The sequence below is a fragment of the Podarcis pityusensis genome, assembly GCF_964106645.2.
Source record: "Podarcis pityusensis genome assembly, chromosome: 1".
NCBI lineage: Eukaryota > Metazoa > Chordata > Lepidosauria > Squamata > Lacertidae > Podarcis > Podarcis pityusensis.
Window position 1 is genome coordinate 80,924,152 of NC_138028.1, and position 13,697 is coordinate 80,937,848.

The window sequence follows — 13,697 nt, forward strand, 5'->3', positions numbered from 1 at the left end:
TCCTAAGCAGAGATCCTACTGACTAAGGCATGCTGGGCCAAGCTCTTACTTCCTGGATGTCATCTTTTACTCGGATGTCTGATGGGTGCATAAGGGAGCCCATGACTTTTACGTTGCCATGGACGACCAAGGCTTCATCTGGGCGGTCTGTGTTGATGCCAACTCTGCCGTGGTGAAAGACGGTGTCGGGGAGCTGAGCACGTTGCCAGAGTACATCGCTGTCACTCTCAAATTGGCCTGGGTTAGAGGCCTGCAAAAAGAAAAGAAAAGAGGGCAGAGATGCCCATAGGACATTAATGTCAACAACACAGAACTGTAGAGAGAAACAAAGTTATTGGGGAGAAAAAACTGCTGTTTTTAGAATAAGACCAATGCAGAACAGTCGCCTCCCCTCTTCCTAAATGCAGGGGGAAATTCTTTTGCGCAAGTTAACTGATTTGAATCATTGAAAACAAAAATGTTGCCCACCAACCAATATTGAAGCTGGGCAAGAGAAATAAGGAAATGAGTCAGCCAGGCACAGAATAACAAACCACCAGAGCAACTGAAATCATGCAGAGTGGCAAGTCTTTGATAAGGGCCCTCCACAGTGTTTAGTGGCCCAACACCTCTGCAAGTATTTTGCACGCTACACCTTATAGGCAACTCAGTGCACATTTTTGCAGTCAGATGAAATGCAAGTTGCTTTGCAGAGTATTTTGGGAATTCCAGTTTCATTTTTTCAAGTTTTATGACCATCAGCATGGATAAGAACACACTGCTTTTTGTCCATGTTTGGAGACAGCAACACAGCCTCCAAGAAAACTTACTCTGCAGCCTAGTTAGACAAAATGCACAACAGTAAGTTGTTTACAGCTTGAGGAAGGCTGTCTGGTTCACTTTGCAAGCTAAGCAGAAGGAGCCTTGGTTCTGAGTCAGTGTGTGTTTACAGACCTGCTGAGATAAATGCCCTTTTCCAGCCCACAACGGATAAAGATAAAGTTGCAAGCTTTTCTCTCTCAGCAGGAGGGGTGTGTGGGAATTCTAGCTATGAGGCAAAGCATCACCATTGCAAAACAAATCCCCAAGGGATTGTGAAGGAAGTGACAGGGTGGCTTGCATGAGGGTTGTGATGGTGATGATAAATGTGTGATGAGCTAATTGGCAAAGCCAGCACAAGAGTGACAGGAGAGAACAGGAGGATCAAACATCTCAGATGGTGCTTATTTTCTCAATATGTTTCTGGGGCTTAAGCTTGCCTGGTCTGGAAGCCCCTGGCCCCTATTCCCAAATGTAGTAAGGGCAGATTGTGGCTTCTCGGGAAAAGGACCTTTTGCACATGGGTCAAGTCCAGGAAGCAGCACTATTTGATGTAGGGGCTCAATGGCTCAGGTTTCCATGTGATGCCAAGCCAAACCACAGCTTACTGCAAATGTGTGGATTCCTGGAGAGGAGATCCTAAGTGCTTTGCTCCTCCACTGCCCTTGCTCCTGCCTGCTTAGCATATTGTCTGAGGAGACAAACTACGAGTCCAGCTCCTGACAAGGGCTTAACCAAACCATGGCTGAAAAGAGAGCAGTGCAGCAGCAGCAGGACTGGAGAAGGAGCACAGCAGCAACAATATCCTCCCTGGGAACACACGTTCATGCTAAATCACAATTTGGCTCGGTATTATGTGCATACTGGGTCAATAAAAATTGCACAGAAACACAGTTTTGCATCTGATACGAATTGGGCTTCAGCAGCTAATTTCATGTAACTCTTTCTAGGCACCAATGTTCCTATCTGATTCATTCTGCTCGTTGTTCGTGCTTTACACAAACACCCCTCTGCAAACACTCCTATGCATCCTTCTTTATCACTATTTCATGCAGTTCAGAGCTGCACTTTCACAATGCAAGTCTGTTCCAAAGCTGAACCTGGGGGTTTAGTTATTCTCAAACTCTGACCCCCTTTCCCTCACATGTTCTCCTCAAAATTAATGGCATTATGGACATCTGAATAAGAGGAGAGACAGTCACTGTGATGCTATCCAGAGTTCAGAAAGTTTAGAAAGTGGGAGAAGCACAGTCACAGGAATGAGGAATTTTAACCAGCTAGGTACAGAAGTATAATTTCACTCCTTGTGCTCAATGGGAGTGTTATCTGACATAGCACTTTCCTATTTAACCATCACCTCTGCGTGAAAGTTCACAAAAATCCATTGTAGTCATGCTGCCGTTTGGCCAAGCCTCTGTGGACTGGGCAGGTGATAAGCAGCACTGTGTGTATTCGGCACAAAAAGCCAAGGTTTTTTAATAAAAACATTTGCTTTTGTACATTTGCACAGAACACACAATGGAAGCAGATTCCAGCATCTCAAGATTCTCATGAAGTCTCTTTCTCCTCCCACCCAAGCTCCTACCTCTCATGGGCTTCACCAGGCATTGTCTGGTGAAATTTCCAAATCCAAGGAGAAGCTTCTGTAGGGCTTCTAGTGGCAAGGGCTTCAGTGTCCCTCAGAGGCCTTTGCACTTCTCCATGACTATCAAAATATTTAATTCTATGCAAATTTACCATTTGCAAAAGTTCAGAGCTAAAAAAAGTACACACTAACACAGTTCTGGTTATATGTCTAAAAAGTAATACTAAATGGAGTTTGTTTCCCGTTATTCCTCTTTTGCGATTACATGTGTTATGAGCCTTATTCTAAGTACCCTCACAACTGTTTTAATGTGATCTGTCCCGCTGAAAATTTGCTGCTCTGTTCTTTGGGTAGATCCAAATAGTCCTGGTTTCATGAATCTATTGCACTGCATCAGTGTTCCAATCAGTCCTCTTAGCCCAGGCAAGCAAGCAGCTGCAGGATGCACTTTCTCATCCTTCAGATCCCACCTTAAAACCCACCTTTTTCACGAAGCCCTTGGTTTAAGATCCCCAGCTGAAACAAAAGCTAACTGCATTTGCTCACATGCATTCCTAATCCACCTCTTACAACACTGCCTTCTCACCTGCCAATGTTTAGACTAAAGCTTCTCAAGACTGTGCCTTTTCTTTTCTTTTTTTTTTGCTTATGAAATCCTGCAATGGGTGGTGCTGCGTAAGTACTATTATATCACATGTAGAGGAAAGATATAAAAGGTGTCATAATAAAATTGTCAGGTTTACAGAGAAGCAGCCATGGATGTGACACAGCTTCTGACATGTTCCACAAGCACTCTGGTGCTCACACCATTTTCACTGTGGATTAAATGAGTCAGCTGTGCATCTGATGTGCAACCAAACCACATTTCTTGTGCTAGTGCAGACAGATCCTTAGCCTCACTGACAAGACTGGGGCAAGCTCTGCTCGGGGCAGAAGCATCTCTCATCCCATTCTACAAAAGAGCCCCCCAACTCCACCCCGGAGACTGCATAGTTCAGCATGCTACTTACTTGTCTGCAGACTCCGGGGTCCCCGTCCGCCCTCTGTTTGTGTTTTAACCCCGAACCGGCCCTTTGCTAGAGGAAATGGACACAGCACTTAAAAAGGCAGCAGGGCGGAGACAGCCAACCACAAAGTCACAGCCTAGTGTCCTCCTTGTTTGCAAAAGGCTCTCTGAAAGCACAGGAGCCACCCATGACTTCTTCATATGCCCTTCCCCCTAGATCATGCTTCTTAAAGTCCAAGAAGCCAGACTATTTAAGATGCTTACTCAGACATCCAACTAGCTGAACCCATTTGAGAGCATCAGTTTCAGAACTGACGCATTGGGGCCCAAAGCAATGTCTGGTGGAGACATGGGGAAGAGTTCCTTGTGCCCACCTAGGTGAAATTAGATGTGACTTTCCTATAAGTCATCCTCATGTGCTCCCCAAATCCCCTTCCCATGAACTTTTAAGCATGTGTCCGCACAAGTGCAATATTGTGAGTTGGTTTAACATCTGAGCCATATGACTTGCCCTGTGCCTTGGAGCAGGGCTGCATGCTGGTATGCAAGCTTAATGGTGGCATCCAGGCAGCAGAACAGCACAATCAATGATATGACTGCAGGGCTGGTATCTTGTTGCACCATTCCTACTTGCAACCTTGGCTTCCTCTTTCTATTGCAAAGGGTGCAAGAGCTGTCTTACATTCCATGGCCCCTGGGCACCATTTTCAGCAATAAACCTTCCAATCCTGCCCATATCTCCTTATTGGGAACCATGAAGCAAGTGATCTCTCTTACTTGGTGTTTGCAAAGGCCTTATTTGTGGAAAGGAGAAAATGAGGATGCAGAAAGCCAGGGAGGAGTTGGATAGTGGGGTCTGCAGATGGAAAAGGGGCAGCAGCAAGGGGTGCTGTGGAATCAGGGACAGTTTGGTACCAGTGTCAAGAATTCCCCATCAAGTCAAGTCAAGAGCTGTAGGTGCTCAGAGTTAGGAGAACAATGTCCTGCAAGGGAAAGGGAGAAAAGAGGGACTTACTCTAACAATGATGCGCTCCGAGATGTGAGCAGCCAGAGTGTAGTTCTGGCTCTGGGCATGAGCTTGCAAGGCCACAACCAGCATGAAGTACCTGAAAACAAAACAAAGTGGGTTGAAGATAAATGCAGGATTTAATGCACTCCTAATCATAACTCGACATGATGACAATTTATTTTAAAAAAAAAATCAGTAAAAAATAAACATATTATAAATTAATTACAAACTTAATCTGATGTATTGCATTCCAACAACAATATTACATTCATTGCCTTTCTTCTGTTAAAAAAAAAAAGAAATAATTTGAGGCCTAGCAGCTAAAATAAATGATGGCCTATACACTTCTTTTGTTCAGCATATGCAGCATCTAAACCACGCAGGCACAGTGCAAAGATAACCTTTCAGGATCTAGAAAGACTTATGCATAGAATTAAGAAAAACATAATCAGCTGGTGGTCTGTTTTAATTTTTGTGTGTATTATATAGGGTTGCCATATGTCCAGAATTTCCCGGACATAGCCGTGTCCGGATTTTCACTTTAAAATATGGCAACCCTAGTATTAAAGGTGTTGTAAATTGCTTTGATTTTGTTATGAAATTATACATATAACTATATAAATAAAGGACTTTCAATGGTGATAATATTTTGCAGAAGTTTTACCCACCATTTTTTATTCTGCTATTTTATTAATGTAATAATGTTCACATTGCAGGGCTGCACACACATTTATTAGTTAGTTAGTTAGTTAGTTAGTTAGTTAACTTTAATTACATATTTTTTTGGGGGGGGGAGGAGACAGGTAGCACACAGCCCCTACCTCTGATCGGGATTGGGCTTGCCCTTCTTCCTCATGTTATTGGCTGTTGTCTCACTGAAGTGCAACCGTCCCACAGTGACCTTTGTAACCTGCTCCGGAGGCAAATTGACCCTGGAAAAAAGGAAAATTTTAAAAAAAGAATAAATGACGTTCTGCATGTGTCAAAGATAAAGCATATTCTTTTTGGTTGGGACCAACCAAAGAGTGTAAAATTGAGGACGCAAGGGATGCATGGTGGGGACGAAATCTGCATTCAGGCGAAGTGTCTAAGCGCACCTAAACTCCCAGGGAAATCAGTGGCACAAGAACAGAGCTAAGCACTTAAATCCCCACCCATTTCAATGAGGCACTGCTGTGCTGCTCCTGGGTGGGAAGCTTCAGGTGCATTCAGGTGGCAGCACACTCAGAAAGGAGAGGTAGTGCAAGAAGCAACACCGCCTGTAGGAAGAAGAGCCTCTTCCAGTTATGATGCACCAGCAGAAGTCAGATTAATGCGCAGGAGCCGCCATGTCCAAGCTACCCTTTTTAGTGCCTAATCTTCTCTGGACTGCTCACACAAAGGTGTGTGCATGTGTTAGACGTGAGGGTTTGGAGGTGGGCCCACAAATGGAAGCAGTACTCACATGACAGGGTTGAAGGGCCGTTTGCTGCGGTCAGACTGCGACTGCTCTATGTTGATGGACTGGTTCAAGGCCTCCAACTGAAAAGAAAAGAACCAGGCTCGTTTTAGAGAGCACAATATGATGTGTTTCCAGGCTCATGTATTCCCACAAGCAGCCACCTCTTTATTTTGAAACACTGCAGATAGATTATTTGACATCCTGGTGACTGGCACTCAGTATGTGTACTGCTCTGCATTCCCTCTTCTCCAGCTGTTAAGCCTGGGAGAGGTAGGAGAGGAGCAAGTAAAAAGGGTTATTTGCTGCATCCCAATATGAAAATAACCACACAAATTTAGTAATGGAGTCACTATTATTCTACTTGCATGCAGTGGGAGTGCTCCTTTGCTTAAATTCAGATCCAGTGGCATATTGGAAGGATGCTACATTTTAAACACTGAATATGAAGTTTTAACTCTGCTGTTTTAGTAGTTATTTGATTAGATTTTCTGCTTATTGAATTTAGCGATTGTATATTCTATTTTCTTTTTTTTAAATAATTTTTATTTAAGTTTTAAACAACGAAGAAAGAAGAAGAAAAACATACACAATACATATCTCAAAAAAAAGAAAAAAAATGATTACAAAAACACACACACACACACAAAAACATAATTCAACAGTAAAAAACAAAAAGCATAACAATTAAAAACAATATCTCTTTTCCATTTCCGTTTTTTTAGTTTACTTATTTTCTGGACTTCCTCATACCTCCCTCTTTTGTATTCCAATCCAAATTGTTTGTCCAGCAATTTCTTTTCAACTTTTTTTTTTTAATCCCAATCTTTAACTTTAATATAATATTGTAATATATATCTTCAATTTCTTTAAACCTGATCTTAATATAATATAATGTTAAAATTTTCCCTCTTAATTGTCAGATTTCCATTTCTTTAAACATCTTTAATCCTAGTCTTAATCTTAGTCTATCATTAACTTTAACCTGTACAGCTGGAAACCGCTTATTTTCAGTCCAACATCACTCTAGCATTCTTTAATTTTACAATGTTTCTGAAGATAGTCTTTGAATTTCTTCCAATCTTCCTCCACCGACTCTTCTCCCTGGTCGCGGATTCTGCCAGTCATTTCCGCCAGTTCCATATAGTCCATAAGTTTCATCTGCCATTCCTCCAGCGTGGGAAGTTCTTGTGTCTTCCAATATTTTGCGATGAGTATTCTTGCTGCTGTTGTTGCATACATAAAGAAAGTTCTATCCTTTTTTAACACCATTTGGCCGACTATGCCCAGGAGAAAGGCCTCTGGTTTCTTAGGGAAGGTATACTTAAATACCTTTTTTAATTCATTATATATCATTTCCCAGAAAGCCTTAATCTTTGGGCACGTCCACCAAAGGTGAAAAAATGTACCTTCAGTTTCTTTACATTTCCAACATTTGTTATCGGGCAAGTGATAAATTTTTGCAAGCTTGACTGGGGTTATGTACCACCTGTATATCATTTTCATAATATTCTCTCTTAAGGCATTACATGCCGTAAATTTCATACCTGTGGTCCACAACTGTTCCCAGTCAGCAAACATAATGTTATGTCCAATGTCCTGTGCCCATTTAATCATAGCCGATTTTACCGTTTCATCCTGAGTATTCCATTTCAGCAGCAAGTTATACATTCTTGACAAATTCTTAGTTTTGGGTTCTAACAGTTCTGTTTCTAATTTTGATCTTTCCACCTGGAAGCCAATTTTCCTGTCCAATTTAAATGCCTCCATTATCTGATAATAATGAAGCCAGTCTCGCACTTTGTTTTTTAGTTTCTCAAAACTCTGCAATTTCAGTCTATCTCCGTCTTGTTCCAAAATTTCCCAATATTTCGGCCATTTGACCTCCATATTGACCTTTTTCAAGGCCTTCGCTTCCATTGGTGACAGCCACCAGTATATTCTATTTTCATGTTTTTGTTTTAATTGCATTGTAAGGTGTCCTGGGATAAATACATTTTGCACACTCAAAATTAATTGAGTGTGGGGTTATCTGCCTTGAGGAACTCTTGAACCACAGAAGGATTACAAAAGACTGATGTTATCAAACCTCCAGTTTTGAAAGCGTCAGCTCCCACTGCAACCACTCAGGCTGTAAGATGGCTTGGAGCTAAGACTGCACAAACACACGGCCTGACAAGTCACATACACAGCCACCTGCGCAGTAAATACACTAAGTTTTTCATAGATATGATAAGTCACATAATTGCTGGTATCAACAGAGGTTGTGCTCCACCTCTTTAACCATTGCATATTCCCATCTTCACAATTACCTTTACTCCGTGCAGTTTCAGATAGAAGCATTCAAGTGGCTTCAAGCCTTCGGGGGTCTTGACATACTTAGGATCTCCAATCATACCAATATAGACCGTGACCTGGAAGTGATTCTTCTTCTGGCACACAAAAGCGTCATCACCCACAGAGAAGTTGAAGCCTTTATCTGCATCCACCCGGTATGTGGGCATCGGTCTGTCACCAAAGGGAGAAGACGTGAACATTCAATGTCAATCAAGTTATTTTCTTGCAGATACTCTCACTCCAACAGACACAAATTGCACAAGCTACTTCTTCTGCCATCTGCAAACATAACATTTGCCTGGAAACGATAAACATTTGGAAGGTAACCATGTATCTCTTCCCCCCCATAACACAATTTGTCAGCTTGGACATAAGGCATCACCAGCAAGCATTCTTGAAGCATGAGCCAACCTACCCAGCCCTATCCTGAAAAAGTTTAGGTTACAGGGTTGTTTATCAAAGCACCCTAAACTGTTTGGGCTCCTCTCCCAATGCAAATAACAGCTTATAGGGGACAATTTTCAGAGACAACCTGGGTAGAATCCAGAAGGCCAAACAGAGATGCTGGAGGGCCCCATGAGATTCCCTGCCCCTGCCCTACAACAATACAATGAAGTAGGATAGGTTGAGAGATAGTGGGCTGGCCCAACAGCACCTATAGAGTTGCATGGCTAAATGGGTGTGTGTGTAAATCTGGATCTCTCTGGTCCGTCCACCACTCTGTCCATCACACCACCCTGGATTTGAGGTTGTATGTTGGGGTAGGGGAATTTGTAACTAGGTTTGAAGTGAGGATGTGACAACATAAACTAATCCCAACATGTGAGTCCCAGATTTGCTAGCTTAATAGTTTCAGAGAAAACATCAAAGGATATTTGACAGCTACAAACAGGCAAAAAGTTCTCTTCTCATCCTAAAATTACCACTGTCAGTTAGCATTGTTCCTTCTTCAACTAAGGGAAATGGCAATGCTCCGGGGGTGGGGGAAAGGTAAACAGTATGAAGCAAGCAGCTCTGCTTTGATTTGTTTGGTTTTCCTACAGATCTGCCAACTAACAGCTGATTAGGTTGGCATTGCTTGCTAGCTCTGGTAAAGCAATTTATGATCATCCCGAGACTTGGAAATCTCCCACCTCAACTAGATTCCACCCACCCACCCAAATTGCCACTGAAGACATTTCCACGTGAGAAACCTAGCGCAAGGCTAGGTTCATTCTGGACTGCCATAAGTCTTAAAACAGAGCTACCTGAAGTTGCTCCTTACACCTTCCAAACTCTTTCTCCGCCCCCACCCCGATCTCCTCCCCAATGACTGAAGTGTATGTACTCAGGATACAAAGCGGCAGCAGCTCAGAGTGTCAAATAAGAAGGGAGAAGCAACATATGTAGCAGCTGGGGAGGTTTAATCTATGTCTCCTTAATGGACTAGTTGTCATGGAAACACTGAAAATATGTGGCCTTCGCCAACAGGCACGCATACACACAGCTCCCAATAGGCCTGGTTTGCTCTATGGGGAAGGCCTCTCTGCCTCACGGACCAATATACATGAACATAAACTGCAACCAAATAGCTGCAAATCAAATAAAATCAAATAAATGCTGTCGAATTCAGCAGGCCGGCATGATTGAGCTACGGTATATTTTAAGTACTTGTTGGAGGAAATGCACCCTTAAAATTTGATTTTTCTCATTTGAGAAAGAAAACACTCCCATTAATTTCATTTGGGCTTACCGTATTTTTCGCCCTATAGGACGCACTTTTCCCCCTCCAAAAACGAAGGGGAAATGTGTGTGCGCCCTATGGGGCGAATGCAGGCTTTCGCTGAAGCCTGGAGAGCGAGAGGGGTCGGTGCGCACCGACCCCTCTCGCTCTCCAGGCTTCAGGAAGCTCTGCGCAACCCTCAGGAGACCGGCTCCGAGGGTTGCGCAGAGCTGCCTGCAGTCCCGGGATCAGCGCAGCTCTGCGCGGCCACCGGGAGCCGGGCGCAAGTCCCGCCCCGCTCCGGATGGCCGCGCAGAGCTGCCTGCAGTCCCGGGATCAGCGCACTTTTCCCCACCGCCAGCCCCACAAGCTCGGGGGACAGCGGGGAGGCAGAGTGCGCCTTCCCGCTGTTCCCCGACCTAGTTCTTCCAGCCCCGCACCTGGGGGGGAAATAAATTTTTTTTTCTTTATTTCCCCCCCAAAAAAACTAGGTGCGTCCTATGGGCCGGAGCGTCCTATGGGGCGCAAAATACGGTACTTCTTTACAGGCCCAAGTGTAAGAAGAGGCTCCCTATCAAGCTGGTCAGTGACAGAGCTCCTGAGGGTCTGCACTTCCTACTATAAAAACTTTATATTTTTAGCCACTAAGGTGCACAGTTTCAATGAGTTTTTGAGGGCTCAGTTAGCACTAGAATTCAACAGAGTCTTTCTTAATCTCTGGATGCTTTGGCCTACAACTCCCACCAGCACCAGCCAGCATTGCCATGGTGACCAGGGCTAGTGGGAGTTGTAGTCTGTTTGGGTTGGGAAGTCTTATTTAACAGATAAATAGTATGTGCTGGTATCTTTAACTCCTTAGGCTTCAGAAAGCTGTAGAGGGGAAGACTTGAACCAAGGGGCTTGATCGTGACAGGAAAAAGGAGGGACTGTGGAAAATAGGAAGGGCTAGCAACTGTTGAAAGAGTCAAAGCTCAAAACAACCACAGTAACAAGTGGGATAGACAAGAAGAACCCAAGATGGCCAGGAATTTCAAAATCCCGTGCAGGATTCTGTGTGTGGCCATGGCAAGAAGAACATTTCAGTAAGTTGCTTTGGCCTCCAGAGGTCCAAAGCTGGCCATGCATATGCCGACAATCCTCCACAGACATGCCAGCAGCAACTGGATAAACTCTGTTTGCTGTCAGCACCCTTGGGTTGAGCGAACCTGGCAGGCCCTATAAAGAGCCATTTAATTCTTCCTCATAGCAACAGGGGGGACCCTGAGCTGCCAGAGATGTGCCCTGAACGAAAACCAGATGGTGGTCACAGAGTAAGCTACCTTAGCCAGAAAGTATGAGAGGAATTTCTCTCCCCCTCTCTCCCCTTTCCATCACATTTTTGGTGATTCATTGTGCCATTCCCTCCTTCCTACAGTGCTTGCCATTCTGCCCTATCCAAAAGCCAAATTCTTCCCCTTCCACTCCCCTCCCCCCCCCAAAAAGTGGACACACGGTCATTCCTCTTCAGTTCTAAGCTACATCATTCCACCTCAGGCTCTTCAGCTAGAATAGACATGGTTTCTGTTTGCCACTGAAATTGTACTGGGCCTCTAGCCATTCACCACTGAAACTTGAGAGAACAAAACTGGCAGCTTCCGCCATTCAATCAAACCACTTTCGCTACCCAGCCCTTTACAAATGGCTCAGCAAATCCAACACGAATCAAGGGCCGTAATCTGTTCCAATGAAAGCCCGTATCTTTCTTTTTACAAAATGTGTACAAATGTTTAAACATGTATTGGGTCAAAATGCAGAGAAATTCAAGGACAGATAATGAAGAAATGAGTGTGAGTTATGAGGTAAAAATGAAAAGGCAAGGGCGGGAGGACAGTAGCAACTCAGAACTGGAGATAAGGGCAGAAAGTTAGCCACCCCCAGAAACGCAATGAGCCATGCTCCTGTCACAGGAGGGTAACAGTATGCACAGAGGCCTCTTTACGAGGCAGATGTCTATGCCCATGGCAACAGATAGCACTACATTTTCCACAGATAAGAGAGGCATCTCACATATTATATTCCACTTTGTCTTAAAGCCAGGATCTCCAAAAAATGTCCTGTTCTTCCAAAGCACATCCTAGCCACCTTGTAAATGAGGAGAGTGTGCCTGAATATTACAATCACTGTGGCATGAAATGCGTGACGCCCCCTTCAAAAGTCTAAGCAATTTTTAAAAATGGTATCTTTCATTAAAATTATTAAATCTGAATTGTAAAAGGAGGGGGGAATTGGTGAGGAAAAGCTACCTAGTTGTAGAGTGTGCAAATCATGTGGTCTGAGTGCTTCACAAACTATTTTTCTCCATTTAAATAAACTTGGGCCACAAACGCTTACTTTCTCAGCGAAATTCAAGGATTAGTATAGGTATATTTTTTATTTAAAAAATGTTTTATTCTGCATTTATTTCTGCTGCAACAGGGAGGATGGGCGCCTCTAGTTTGTAAAAGTACAACATGGTTTTCATTGAGGGAGAGATTACCCAAGTTAATTATTATAAAAACTATTGCTTTCACCTCACTGAGAACAGGGGATGTTGCTGAACATGTGCTGCCTGCAGCCCATGGAAGGTTAATGGGAAATGGCTATGTTGAAAGCCAAGTCATTTTTAGTTATCCTCCTCTAAGAATGCCGCCATGGTTAAAGAGCCTTGTCAAGGAAGCAGCTAGACTGGAGGCAATGAGAGAGAATTCCTTCAGCAAAATAAAGTCATGCCGAAGTGAGAACAATGAATAATGTAGTGATTGGGGCGGGGGGAGAGAAACTTCTGTCTCTACTTTCTCCACACCACACGTAATTTATAAACCTCTATCCTGTCCCCTCAAAAATTATTTCTAAGTGCAGTGGTTCCATCCTTTAACGAACTGGATTTCCCTTTTCTGCACCTTCTTCTCGCTTTTTTGGAGATGAGGCAACCAGAACTTTGCATAGTATTCCAAATGCTGTACAGTTACACCATGCATTTATATAAAGGCATTACAATAACACACATGGGTAGCTTGTAGGCTGTGGGCCTTCAGTGCAACCTTGTCTTCCCCACACTGCCAAAATTATACCGGAACTCAAATGGAGTATGAGATTCAGGACACAATCCAAAGTGATTCCTTACTTGGTGCAGAGTTAAAATTACAGAATTTGCTTCCACATGTTGTGGTGATGGTCTCCAATTTAGAAGGCTGTAGAAAGGCAATAGAAAAATCCACGAAAGAGAAGGCTATCAGTGGCTGCTCCAAGACAGCTAATATATACTACCTCCAAGAGGAAGCATGTTCTGCTTCTGCATCTCAGAGCCTGCTTAACCGCTTATCCTGGTAGACCACAATGGGGAAAAGGATACTGGGCGAGACATGCCTTTGGCCTCTTTGTATGTTCCTTTGGAGCAATAAATAAATATATATTTTGCCCTACTCCCCTTATATACGCACAGGGAAGGAACGCAGATAAATTACCTTCTGCGAGACCTTGAGAAGGCAGCCCTCAGCAATGATGCTGTGCGTGGGCATCCTAGGCCATGCAAGGGCAGCCTCCCACAGCTGGCTTGAATGTAAATCACTGGCCCTTTCTCTCCACATTGCTCTCATGAAGCCAGATAATCATCTCATTTTATTTGGTACCACAGACAAGAAAGGCCCTTCCCTCTCTCCCCAAAATGGGGCCAAATAGGAGATACAGGCTGCATAGAAACCCAGGGGCGGGGCGTTCTTGAGAGTAGGCAATTCCCGGAATCTGTCTGACTGCTTGCCAGTTCTCTATCACCTTTGTGGAATGCAGGGAGGATCTGCAGCTGTT

The 13,697-nt window shown here is 43.7% G+C and overlaps 1 protein-coding gene across 5 annotated transcripts in view; it reads right to left on the reverse strand.

Moving 5' to 3' along the window:
• The window catches only part of MYRF (myelin regulatory factor), a 94,907-nt gene that overhangs the window by 15,567 nt on the left and 65,643 nt on the right, over window positions 1–13,697 (reverse strand). For 3 of the 5 annotated variants that reach the window (XM_081021897.1, XM_081021895.1, XM_081021899.1), the window contains 6 exons: window positions 8,149–8,344; window positions 5,843–5,919; window positions 5,220–5,330; window positions 4,405–4,495; window positions 3,394–3,459; window positions 50–250 (listed from right to left, as the gene is read on the reverse strand). In XM_081021897.1, coding sequence (XP_080878023.1) covers window positions 50–250; window positions 3,394–3,459; window positions 4,405–4,495; window positions 5,220–5,330; window positions 5,843–5,919; window positions 8,149–8,344 — 742 coding nt within the window. The remainder of the gene's footprint in view (window positions 1–49; window positions 251–3,393; window positions 3,460–4,404; window positions 4,496–5,219; window positions 5,331–5,842; window positions 5,920–8,148; window positions 8,345–13,697) is intronic. The other 2 variants (XM_081021896.1, XM_081021898.1) reach the window with 1 other exon arrangement.